This window comes from Bos indicus x Bos taurus, chromosome 3 (assembly GCF_003369695.1).
Source record: "Bos indicus x Bos taurus breed Angus x Brahman F1 hybrid chromosome 3, Bos_hybrid_MaternalHap_v2.0, whole genome shotgun sequence".
NCBI classification, from domain to species: domain Eukaryota; kingdom Metazoa; phylum Chordata; class Mammalia; order Artiodactyla; family Bovidae; genus Bos; species Bos indicus x Bos taurus.
In genome coordinates this window covers 115,349,836-115,363,145 of record NC_040078.1, presented here as the reverse complement: position 1 = coordinate 115,363,145, position 13,310 = coordinate 115,349,836, and the positions used below count along the sequence as shown (strand labels likewise).

General features: G+C 50.6%; 1 protein-coding gene across 11 annotated transcripts in view; it reads right to left on the bottom strand.

Annotated features, from left to right (window-relative positions):
• AGAP1 (ArfGAP with GTPase domain, ankyrin repeat and PH domain 1) overlaps positions 1-13,310 on the bottom strand; it is a 569,465-nt gene that overhangs the window by 345,743 nt on the left and 210,412 nt on the right. For all 11 annotated transcript variants that reach the window (XM_027537985.1, XM_027537986.1, XM_027537988.1 and 8 more), the window contains 2 exons: positions 5,740-5,825; positions 1,802-1,943 (listed from right to left, as the gene is read on the bottom strand). In XM_027537985.1, the coding sequence (XP_027393786.1) occupies positions 1,802-1,943; positions 5,740-5,825 (228 nt within the window). The remainder of the gene's footprint in view (positions 1-1,801; positions 1,944-5,739; positions 5,826-13,310) is intronic.

The window sequence follows — 13,310 nt, the reverse complement described above, 5'->3', positions numbered from 1 at the left end:
ACACAAACCAAGGGCTCCTTGCGGGTGCGCCTTGTCTCGCAGTGACCACTAGAGGGCGCGTTGGGCATTAAAAATCTCTCATGTCAGCTGAGTACAGAATTGATGCTTTTGAGCTGCGGTGTTGGAGAAGACTCTTTAGAGTCCCTTGAACTGCAAGGAGATCCAACCAGTCCATCCTAAAGGAAATCAGTCCTGAGTGTTCATTGGAAGGACTGATGTTGAAGCTGAAACTCCAATACTTTGGCCACCTGATGAGAAGAACTGACTCACTGGAAAAAGATTCTGATGGTGGGAAAGATCAAAGGTGGGAGGAGAAGGGGACGACAGAGGATGAGATGATTGGATGCCATCACCGACTCAATGGACGTGGGTTTGGGTGGACTCCGGGAGTCGGTGATGGACAGGGAAGACTGGCATGCTGCGGTTCATGGGGTCACAAAGAGTCAGACAGGACTGAGCGACTGAATGGACTGAACTGAACTGAAGTCCCAAGTTGGTCTAAACCCATCTCTACTCTGAAGGCTTCAGTTATGAGACCACTGGTCACGACATATATGCTTGGCGGGGGATGAGGTCCCCTCTATGAGTCCCCAACTCACATTTTGCATCTAGCACCCTGAGAAGATGCCTTTAGTTTATTCCACCCTTTTTTTTTTTTTACCCCCAACACACTTCCCCACTCCATGATCTTGGCTTATCCTACCAAGGCGTGGATTACCCTGCTCTCAGTCACATCAGACCTGGTGCCCTGCATATAGCTAACTGGTCCTGCTGCTCAAGCACAGTGAGTTTCTTATCTGAAGAAGTCTCACATCAGGGCACGCAAGGGCAGACCGGATGTGCTCATTCCAAAGGAATTAACAAAAACAGAACCTGCAAAAAGAAATGAAGGGATAAATCCAGGGTTTCTTGGACATGATTATTTTTTTAAGTTCCTCATTTTTCTGATAAAGCGGTTTTAAAGTTAACCTTCACCTGGTTTCCCTGGTGGCTCAGCTGGTAAAGAATCCGCCTGCAACTGGGTTCAATCCCTGGGTCGGGAAGATCCCCTGGAGAAGGGAATGGTTACCCACACTCCAGTATTCTGGCCTGGAGAACTCCATGGACCGTACAGTCCATGGGGGTCGCAAAGAGTCCGACATGACTGAGCAACTTGCACTTTCATCTGACTTTCTAAAACAATCCCTGTGACCCCTTAGTTAAGCCCCCAGCAGATACCAGCACATCAATGAATCTATGATCAAGAGTGTCCTAGGTGATGTCACTTTACTAACAGATCAAGTTTTACGTGACCTAGAAAAAAATACAAAATGTACCTGTGCAGTAAGATTCTATGCTCTCTGAGGGATCTGCTAAAAATGAGATTTGGATCATAAGACATTAAGAAATACAGCAGAATAAAATGAAACTCGGCAATGTATGAAAAATCAGTATTAAAGGTGCAAACGTTAACAGAAGTAACTTTTTAGGTTGCTTATAAATCATACTACTTTATGACAGAGAGAATTAAGATGCCCTAATATAGAAATTAGGCTTTCTTTCTTTCTGAAGCCCTTGGGGGTGTAGCAATGTGTTTTGTTTTCAAGTTGCCAAGTGATTTCTCCACTGAACCAAATGAGGAGACAGGATGATTGCCATTTCAGGGATTCTCCCTCTAAAAAGTAAGACTTCAGCAGGAAATTATTTCTTCTTTAGACCGTCTGCAAACCGCCCCCATCTCTGAAAACACAGGCCAGGAAGCCACTGACGAGGCTCAGTGGCCAGACCCCATGAGCCCCACCTGCCCAGAGATGCCACTCACCCTGGGTCCCCACCAGGACCAGCGGGATCTCGCTCGTGTTCCGGTAGCTGGCCATGCGGCTGTAGTAGTGGTAAACGGTCTGGAAACTGATCTCATCCTCCAAGCTGAAGACAAATATGACGGCGTCCACCCACATGGCAAACTGGGGAGAAAGAGGGCAGGTGAGCAGGTGGCGAGGAGGGAGGAGACAGAGGGAAGGAGCAGCATTGGGTCACCTTCGTGAGCACAGGCAGGGGGGCCACGCGTGGCGTCCAGCTTCTACCGAAACCTGCTTCTGAAGCATCACTAATGCCCTTCTCATCCTTGGCACAACACACCTGGGCCGGGGCCCACACCTGCTTCCCATCCAGGCCACCGTGTCTCCAAAGTCAAACCAGACCTTCTTCCCCACGGGAATGTCCACCCCTGTACCGACTCGGCCTATGGAAAGCACCCAGCACACACAGAGCCGACCTGGGGACCGATAGGCGGGGTGACCCCGCAGCTTCCTGCTGCACCCTAAATAGCCTTCAGAGACCCCCCAGGAAGCCACACTGGGACCCTGAGAAAGGGCTCCTTCTCTGGGGGCCCACAGCTCAGAAGTCCTCCACCCCCAACAGAAGAGGTCTTCGTATTGTCAAGATCTGCTGCGGATGAACTATAGCACCCTTCGTGGGAATTACGACCCACTGCCAGAGACACTGACCAAACCAGTGAACAAAATGAGCAAAAAGGAGGGGGAAAACGAAAACCCCACAGTGGCCCGGCTCTTTTATCATTTTATTCTTGTGTTACCTGCATCCAGCTGAATTCACATCAGATCCTCTTTCTGGCAAATCAGCCGGAGGCACACGTTAGCTCCTGTGATACCCACAGTCACCTTGGAAAGCTGGAGCCAAGTGACTGAAGGACCCCAGGACTCAGAGCTCCCCAGGGTCACACACACGGCACCAGGTACCATCTGGAGCCTGACGCCCTCCTCTTTAATGAAAGACCCAAGTGAAAATGGGGGGAAAAATCCCATGTGCTTTTTCTAAAAGAAGCTGCAGCTCCAGCGCAAGTTCTGATGGTCAAGGCATCAGCTCTAATACATGTGGGCAAAGTTTCCACTGGTTAAGCTGGCCTGCTAAGTCACTTCAGTCATGTTCTACTCTTTGCAACCCCATGGACTGCAGCCCTCCAGGCTCCTCTGTCCATGGGGTTCTCCAGGCAAGAACACTGGGGTAGGTTGCCATGCCCTCCTCCAGGGGATCTTCCTGATCCAGGGATCAAACCTGCACCTCTTATGTCTCCTGCATTGGCAGGTGGGTTCTCTACCTCTAGCGCCACCTGGGAGCCCAAGCTCTGACTTCTACATAGAAATGAGAAGGGTATTCAGTTACCCGTGGAGATTCTATGTGACAGGACAGAATTAAACCTGAAGTTCAGATGATAACGACTAAACAGTAACAACAGCGATCACGGCTGATGAAACCTTCAGGGTAGGGTGGTGCGCTGGGCCCCCAATTCCTCAAGCTGGAGTTCCCTCTCCAGGGTGGACCTGGAGCCCCTGGGGACAGGTCTCATCACTATCTCTGGTCCAGGTGGCCGGCTCGCTGGTCTACCACTGGAGTCAGGAAAAAAAAGCACCGTGTCTGTGCCTCTCTGGACCCACCAGTGTCCATCCCTGGGCAGCGACCCTGGACAGCAGCGGTCCTGAAGCCACTCAGCCAGCTCTGACATGCGTTTCTGCACGTCTCTCAACTTTCTTCTTAGACTCTTAATGGTCGGAGCCGAGGTGTGCTCTCTGAGTGTGGAATTGCCCCTGCATACTCGGAAACGTGTATAAGCTGGAAAGGCGGAAAATCAGCCCAGGTGACTCCCGCACTTCACCGATGTCATTCACCTGTTCCCAGCCGCCGCCGAGGGAGCCCTGGTGACAGCAAGACAGATGTCCCACGGGTGAGGGTCGACTAAGACTCATTTAGCTTCACTGCCATCACAAAGCGTCCAGGACACTGTCAGATGTCAAGCCTGTCCTGCTCGAAGTAACAGACATGCACTGACCACGAGCTCTCACAGCTTCGTAACCTACTTCTTTCCATGTTTAACCTGTCTTTAATGTTTCCTTATCACTAGCATTGACTACGCTGTTTCATCAAAGCTAAAGAAATCTTTTCCATACTTTCACATCTTTGCTATCAGAACGTACCTTAAGGACTGCTTTCTTTCATGACTTGACAGTATTTTTCTTTTAAATACTGGCATAGCTTATAATCAGTGACACTTTAGACTCGCTGGAACACGGTAACTCCACACCACTTTTCTGCAGAGCCACACACCCCTCATTGTATGGAGTTCTAGAACTTTAACAACCCCCATATTCAACATCGTTCACTTAAATCACTAAATTTAAGTGCACTTTCACAAACGGGTAAGTTCAAGAAAGAACACCAGGAATATTTTTAATATTAAGTTTGCATTAATCAGTCTTGACTATTACTAGCCCTTACCTCCTTTAAAGTGTTTAGCTGGTAAATTATTATAGAGATAAAGCCATAAACTAGGGAGTTAGTAAACCAAAGAAAGAAAATTTTCACACTCAGGCTGGCTTTTTTTCCTCCACAATGCCCATTTTTCAAGGAACTCTCAAAGAAGTCACACCATGCTGCAGCCTCTGGTTTTCAGTGGGGAATGACCTGAGCTGTGAAGCCTGGTGGGCAGCCTGGTTGTGGCGTTCAGATTTCCAAATTCCACCCAGCTTTCTAAGTGACTGCACCGCTCCAGAACAAATGGCAACCCACTCCAGTATTCTCTCCTGGAGAATCCCTTGGACAGAGGAGCCTGGCGGGCTACTGTCCATGGGGGTCACAAAGGGTCAGACACAACTGCAGTGACTTAGCATGCTCTCGAGGTGAAACACTTATAAGAAAAGGGTGGGAAGCTATAGAAACTTCCAGATACCAATGCCACTGAGTTGACAAATCAGTGCAAAAGCTGCTCTTCCTTCCTTCCTAGAAAAAGAAAGGGAACATCAGCCACACAGACCAAACTGCCCCTCCAGGTTTCTGGAAAAACAGAATTAGCCTCTCCCCAACGCTAGGCAGCATATTAAAGTGCAGAGACATGACTTTGCCAACAAAGGTCCGAAGTGGCACCCCACTCCAGTCCTCTCGCCTGGAAACTCCCATGGACGCAGGAGTCTGGTGGGCTGCAGTCCATGGGGTTGCTGAGAGTTGGACACGACTGAGCGACTTCACTTTCACTTTCCACTTTCATGCATTGGAGAAGGAAAAGGCAACCCACTCCAGTGTTCTTGCCTGGAGAATCCCAGGGACGGGGGAGCCTGGTGGGCTGCTGTCTATGGGGTCACACAGAGTCATACACGACTGAAGTGACTTAGCATAGCATAGCATGGTTCTTCTAGTGGTCATGTATGGATGTGAGAGTCGGACTGTGAAGAAAGCTGAGCGCGGAAGAATTGATGCTTTTGAACTGTGGTGTTGGAGAAGACTCTTGAGTCCCTTAGGCTGCAAGGAGATCCAACCAGTCCATCCTAAAGGAAATGAGTCCTGACTATTCACTTGAAGGACTGATGTTGAAGCTGAAACTCCAACACTTTGGCCACCTGATGTGAAGAACTGACTCACTGGAAAAGATCCTGATGCTGGGAAAGACTGAGGGCAGGAGGAGAAGGGGACAACAGAAGACAAGATGGTTGGATGGCATCACCAACTCAATGGATGTGAGTCTGAGTGAATTCCGGGAGTTGGTGATGGACAGGGAGGCCTGGGGTGCTGCGGTCCATGGGGTTGCAGAGTCGGACACGACTGAGCAACTGAACTGAACTGAGAAACCTCAGTCACAGGAAACATTTCCAGGGGCCGCTCTTTCAACTCTTCTGTGCACACCTGCAGAGACAGAGCCTCAAGGAGGAGCCAGAGGCGCACGCGGGTCCCCAGTGCGGGTGCTGTACTCACCTGGGCCTCCGGGGGGCCACCTTCATCTCGGATCAGCAGCAGATAGCTTTGTCCGTCGACGACAATCTCTTTCTTGAACCTGCCACCTGCCACACACACACACACACAAAACACCTGGTTACACAGGAAAGACAGAGCGTGGGGGGGCAAACAGACGTGGGCTTCGCTTGTGGAAAAATACGCCCTAGACTGCGGCCCTGGAGGCAGCCCTGAGTGTTTAGGAGTAGCTTCAGATCTGTCTCCAGCAACCACTGGGCTTTGGAAGGACTACTGCCACTCCAGATTCCAATAGTCGTCTTTAAGAACCCATGATCGTTTGGAGTTAGAACACACAGGCTCCGCGCAAGGCCAGGATCGCTCAGGACTCAGGAGGGTGGAGCGCTCATGCGGGCTTTGTGTGCAGATTCGGGATGTCTCTCTCTCCCTGGGAACCCGGCTGATACAGAGTCCAAAAATGGAGAGCATCGAAATTCCTCATTCTCTCCTTGGGTTCAGGAAACCGAAACGAAATTTTCTTGTGCTGTGAAAAGGGCGGGGGCCTGGTCTCCACCGCGTGGACAAATCCCAGGGCTGAGAATCTCTGTATTCTCCTCAAGGGAAACCCAGTTCTTGGAGGGGAAACACACAACAGCATGGGGATGGCGTTTCCGTGTTCACAGGGCACAAGGGAGGGGCTGCTACCACACACGGGTTAGACAGAAGCTACTGGACGACACCTGCGCGAGACACAGCGGGGCGGCTGGCGACAGACAGCGTTAGAGACCTCGCGGGGTCAGGGGCGGGGCGGCCGCGTGGAGGGGGCGGGGCGACCGCGGGGTGGGGGCGGGGCTGACCCCTCCCGCCCGGGTGGGCGCACAGCCGCCTCCAGCACCTCCCATCGGCGTCCTGCGTCGGACTGCCAGCCCTTCCCCTGGACAGCGGGAAACACGCCCACCGCTGGGCTCCTCTGCCACCTCCTGAGACAGACCACCTCTCCACCTTCTGCGCTCTGCGCCCTCCCCTTCCCCGGGCTTGGGAATTCGCGGTCTCAGAGGAACGCGTCTCATTTCAACTCCCCCGGCACAGGGGCCTTCCAGAAACACCAGCGAACTGACAACCCCGAGCAACTGGACGCCCCCCGAGAACCACGCTGCCAAAACATCTCCGGCCCCAGAGGCTGTGGGTCGGGTCCCTTGCTAGCCCGAGTCCCATCTGGTTCAGCGCCACAGTGACCCCTGGACCATGCCAGCCTTCCCTCCCAGAGTTCCGGGGTTTGGGCCACCCCAAAGAAGGATCGGCCTGCAGGTGGGCTGAGGCCCTGTGAGGCTGGGGTGGGAGGCTGGGTGGGAGGTCACAGGGGTAAGTGAGTACGCACGCACGCACACACGGGATAAGTGAGCACGCACGCACGCACGGCCACTCCCACTCGGGCTCCCCTGTAACGGGCAAGACGCGCTTGCTTACACAGAGAAACTCAAACACCAAAGAAAGCCTTCCAACATTACGACGGATAAACTCTCATTTTGGTCCCCCTCACTGTTGATACGGGAAAAAAAAAAGCACTCCATGGAGAAGCGCTGGAAGGACACAGAGGTGATGGTGCTGGGATAGCGTGTGCGCTTCCGGCTGTGGGTGGACCCACAGTGGGGTCCCTGCGCCCCCGCAGCTCCGCAAAAGGCAGGCGCCGTGAGCCCTGGCATCTTAGCACATGCGGAGGTCGGCCCCTGCCTGGTGAACACAGGTTCCACCTCCATGAGGCCGCCCAGCTGCCCCGGGCATGCTGGGATCAGCAGATCCCGATCTGCGTGGTCTCCGGGGCAGGAGGGGGAGTGCCCGCAGGACCAGCACCCCTCGACTGCCAGCCGCCGCCCCCACCTCCCTGGGGAGCTGGCGCCCCTCGGGCGTCACCACTCGGTTACCCAGGAGTGACGCCCGCTGCTGGCCCTGCCCCTCCCCTGGGTCTCTGCGTCCTCTGTCTTACAGGGTAAGCACTTGATGGATTTCATGTCTACTGCCATTCACCTCCTTCAATATGTTTTCGTAGAGTCACGTTTACAAGTTATGTGTCCAAGTGGTTAGATCACAATATCAAGGTTAGGAAAGGTTTGCTCAGAGTCCTTCTGCTCCTCTGTTCCTCTGCTGTGTAACCACAAGCAGAGGCCTCTGATCTAACTTGTATCAGCTCTAAAAGGGCAGGTGATTGTCTTCTGGATCCCTAAGGGCACTTCCCATTCTAAAAATCATTATATATTATTCCCCTCTAAAATATGTAGTTAGTATGTCTCTTCAATGGAGAAGGCAATGGCACCCCACTCCAGAACTCTCGCCTGGAAAATCCCATGGACGGAGGAGCCTGGTAGGCCGCAGTCCATGGGGTCGCTAAGAGTCGGACACGACTGAGCGACTTCACTTTCATTTTTCTCTTTCATGCATTGGAGAAGGAAATGGCAACCCACTCCAGTGTTCCTGCCTGGAGAATCCCAGGGACAGGGGAGCCTGGTGGGCTGCCGTCTATGGGGTCGCACAGAGTCGGACATGACTGAGCGACTTAGCAGCAGCAGCATGTCTCTTCAATATTTTACAACTGCAAATATTAGACACTTGCAGTGGACTTGGGGGTGTTTTCTGGTGGTGTATGTACATCAGGAAACAAACGAAACACTCAGATGCATCTGCCATGAACCCAAAGGTTTGACAATTAGGTAAAAATCAGCCAGGTGTTTCAGCACCCAGATTTTGAGAAAGAATATGATTAAAAAGGTTGTATGTAAACAATAAACTCCTACTGCTGGTAGACTGTCAGGCTCAAAGGGAACACAGACCACTGAGTACTGGAGAAACGCAGCCCAGCAGGTAAATACTAGACTTTAAAAGCCATTTTCTATAGTTTGCTTCAGAGACACAAAGGGAAAAAGCCTTGGGATGAAGGCGTGGGCGGCAGCAAGCTGGTCTGCATTCATCAGGGCCACTGCCCTTGTTTTGTGAAATTCAAACCCACCATCTGATCCTAGCCTTGGATCTTTTCCTACTGAAATATTAGAGCACACCACCAAACTCTACATCCAATTTCATTTTTAATGTAGATTTATAAATGTCTGTTTTCTAATCCGATTTCCAATAAAGTCATCCCTCGGAATCCACAGGGGGCTGCTTCCAAAATCCCCTACATAAAATGGTGAAGAATTTTCACATTACCTGTGTACATCCTCTTGTATACTTTAAGTCATCTACAGATTACTTGTAACATGTAATATAGTGTAAAGGCCATGTAAAGAGCTTTAAGTACAACATAAATGCTATGTAAATAGTTGCCAGTATGAAATGAATTCAAGTTTTGCTTTTTGAAAACTTCCTGTAATTTCCACCCCCCCACCCCTCCACGTTTCTGATCCATGGTTGACTGAATCTGTGGATACAGAACTGTCGACACAGAGAAACGGCTATATCTCCCTGCAGGTCTGTTTGACAGGACTTTGCAACCATGGCCCCACCCCATAAACTTGTTACATGAATAACTCAACCTTCTCTGACTGCCAAATACTACTACATAACACTAAATCACCCGAGGGATCATTTTATTTTTAGAGTGTGCCCAAACCTGACCCCTGTATTGGGAGCCATCGACAAGCACTTGGCTCAGCCCACCTGTGCACAGGTGTGCAGGGCCCGTGCACCGCTGTTTAACCCAAGTCCACGGGGGAAGCAGGGCTCTCTGTACCTGTGAGGACAACTCCCTGAGAAGGGAGACGGAGAGCACTCCATCACAAGATGGCTTCTGACCAGCAGAGGCAGACAGCACCACGTTAAAGCAGGCACAGATGGGTGAGCAGAGTCAAGTTAGTCTCTGGGCTTTGGTTTTCCTGAGTTTCGCTGAACAGCAAGATCGCTTACATCTCATGTGTACACAGAAAGGGGACATTCTTCCTGCCTAAATTCAACCTGTGCCTGTGTGTGCTCCGTCGCTCAGCTGTGTCTGACTCTTTTGCAATCCCATGGACTGGCAGCCCGCTAGGCACCTCTGTCTATGGGATTCTCAGGACAAGAGTACTGGAGTGGGTTGACCGTTTCCTCCTCCAGGGGCATCTTCCCAACCCAGGGATCTAACCTGCATCTCCTGCATTGGCAGGTGGATAATCTACCACTGAGCCACCTGGGAAGCCCCACATGCAATTTTTTAAATTTCAGGTTCATTCAAAGGTTAGTTTTCAGTTTCCACCCAGAAAACTGTCCTGGGAGCCTCTGTTGCCCTTGAGCCTGGATTCTTAGGCGGGTCAAGGTAAAAGGTGGACCTGAATGTACCAAACCGAAGCAGGGATGCTGACATGGATGTGTTATGAAAAGCTCACTGGACAGAAAAGATCAGTGTTTTGTTTTGTTTTTTAATATCTTGAAAAAAGACTTAAAGGAATCCCTTACAATCCACTGTGCTGTGCTTAGTCGTCAGTTGTGTCTGACTCTCGGTGACCTTTTGGGAGTCTTTGGAGCCTACAAGGCTCCTCTGTCCATGGGATTTTCCAGGCAAGAATTCTGACGTGGGTTGCCATCCCCTTCTCCAGGGTATAATCCACTGGTGACCAATTCCTCTCAAGGTTTCAAAGTTACTCTTGAGTCCTGGTCTCATGCTGGGGGAACCAGTTTTGAATCTGGGATGCTAGTGTAGGTCAAAACAGCTGAATTCCCTCTACTCTTTAAACTCAAGCTAGGCATGATGGATCTACAATGGAATCTTGTTAAATATAAGAGCTGTCTGCATCAAGAGAGGTATAATCATCTCACCTGGGTTGGCATTTCTGCTTTAAAAAGGGAAAAAAGAAAACTGAATTTTCCTATTACCAAAAAAAAAAAGTTTTGTTGGCAGTAAACACTCCCAACAGATGTTTGACATTTCTATGCTTTTGGCTAATTGGACTAAAAATTATTAACATATCATTAACAGGTCTCCAAGCAACAGTGAGCCTTATACTTTATAGTTTACAAAGCACTTCTCTTCCCACTTCATCTCATCCTCCTCACAGCATCTTACGGTGCAAATACCACCAGAACATCCACATCTAACTGGGTGGAAAAGAAGTTCAGACGCTGATCAGTCTGACCCCCTGCCCCCGAGAAAGGAGGGGGAGAGACCCAAACCCGCGCATGCCGCCCAGTTCTCACGTCTTCTCTCTTCTGTGTGGATTTCTGCTGTGACAGTTCATGGCACACACCATCCGCAAAGGAGCCTGGAAGCCTTCGTGTAATTCCCTACACCCACAGGGCAACACCAAGAATGTGGGTGGTGGCATGTATCTTTTTCTCATTCCACTCACCACCATGGAAGGAAGCTGTCTTCAGCTGCAAATGAGTCATCCCTGTGCCTGCTTGCTAAGTCACTTAGCGTCTGACTTTGCGACCCCAGGGACTGTAGCCCACCAGGCTCCTCTGTCCTTGGGGATTCTCCAGGCAAGGACACTGACATGGGTTGCCATGCCCTCCTCCAGGGGATCTTTCCAACCTAGGGATGGAACCTTCATCTCTTATGTCTCCTGCATTGGCAGGTAGGTTCTTTAGCATTAACGCCACCTGGGAACCCTTAGGAAACTTAGTGCTTAGGAGACTAAAAAGGAACAGACCTGCCCAACACTGTTTGTGATAGGGAAAACACCTTTGTATTTTGTTACAAGTTCATCATGAAAGGGATATTGCCTATAAGATTAAATGATACAACGGCCCATCTCTGGGAACCCTGCCTCCCAGGTAATGAGCATTAAGCAAAAATACTTGTGTTTAGCTCACAGGAAACATCCTGACCAGGCCCACCTGTGAATAATTGCAGACAGGAAGAAATAACACAGCCCCCTGCAGAGGCTGATCGTTGATGTTGTTCGGCTGCTAAGTCCTGGCCTCCAGTCCTGACACCTTCGCCGGGCCCCAGCTCAGGAGCGCCTGATTTTCCCAGAGGGACAGTTTCGAGATTCTTGTCGTTTCTGACATCTGCCCAAAACGTTCTTCTTACTTAGCCTAGTAATACAATAGAATATCTGCTAAGGGGGTCCTCTCCTAATTATTTAGGACTGGAGAGATGAGAGGAATACACTGGAGACAACAATGAATCTTTTCATTTCTCCCTGGGAGAACATAAAAAAATTAATCATGTGCCAAAAATTTCTTAAAATGAATTTTGCTCTTTGGTAAAAATACTGCAGCCTGATGCCTATCGCTGAGGTTTTGGAGAAGTTTTGTGTTGTGATATTTAAATGAATTTTGGATCATATATTTACACTGGGAAAGAAGTTTTATTGGTAACATATTCGATTATAAAATTTAACCAAATCAGACTTCATTTCCTCTGCCAATTTTCTTTTTTAAACTTATTGTTTTAAAAAAAGGAGGGGGCGACTATAAAAATGAACTAAGAGTAAGGATCCAATTAATGCGTGGTGATTAGTAAGTAAGTTCATAGGTGAAAGGCTCACAGTTATGACTTGAGGTGAAATGGGATTTAACACAAAGGCTACTGTCTTCAACAACTTCATTCCATTCAGACCTGAGTACGACAAAGACGAAAGATCAGGAAAGAAGGCAAAGTTCCAGGGTAAGATGAAAGACTCAAATTTTGCTGTAACGGAATTTCCCTTTCTTCCATTTCTAATAAAAGAGACGGGGGGAGGAGAGGTAGTTAACAACCAGAAAAAAAAATTCACCATCCACCAAGAAAAGATGCAAAGTGTCACATAAACCACCTTGAAATCACTGGCCTTAAGCATAAAAAGGAGCAGGGCGGGGGAAGGGGGAGAAAAGGAGGGGACTTTCCTGGTGGTCCAGTGGTTAAGAATCCGCCTGCCAATGCAGGAGACAGGAGTTCGATCCCTGGTCTCAGAAGATCCCACCTGCTGCAGAGCAACTAAGCTCTTGAGCTGCAAATACTGAAGCCGGCTCGCTCGAGAGCCCGTGCTCTGCAACGAGAAGCCTGCACACCACAACTGGAGAGCGGCCCCGATCGCCGCAACCAGAGAAAGCCCTCATGCAGTAAAGAAGACCCAGCACAGCCAAATAAATCAAGGAGGACCCCAGAGCCAGGTGGGCAGGGGCTCCTGGTCCCCGAGGGAGGAGGGATGCTATGGCCGGGGGCAGAGGGTCCTCCTGTCCCGGCCCCTGACCGTGAGGAAGTTCCAAGATTAGCAGCCGCTAAGGCTCTCTGGAGGCAAAGTGCCTGCAACACGCAGACTGCATGGAGGGGCCCCGGGGGGCAGCACACACACCCTCCCACCGCCCACCGGGGCGGGCGCCCAGCAGGTTCCTGGAGAGCAGTGGCCTGCCTGTAAGAGCAGCTCCCCTTGGTCTGGAGGGGACACCCTCAGAGGACAAAGGGCTCATGTTATACTCAGGCTCTCAGGGGAGGGAACACCCAGCCTCAGCCCCGTATCCAGCACTTTCCGGCAGGGGGTGGGTATCGGCGGTCTGAGGGAACAGGAGCAGGCACGGGGGGCGTCCCTCTGGTCCAGACAGGTCTCCTCTACCCGGTGTCCTGTTTCCCCAGCAAACCTGGTGGCGGTGGGGGGCTTCCCAGACCTCACCCAGGACAAGGCTCGCCACGAAGCCCTCAGGTGGCCCCA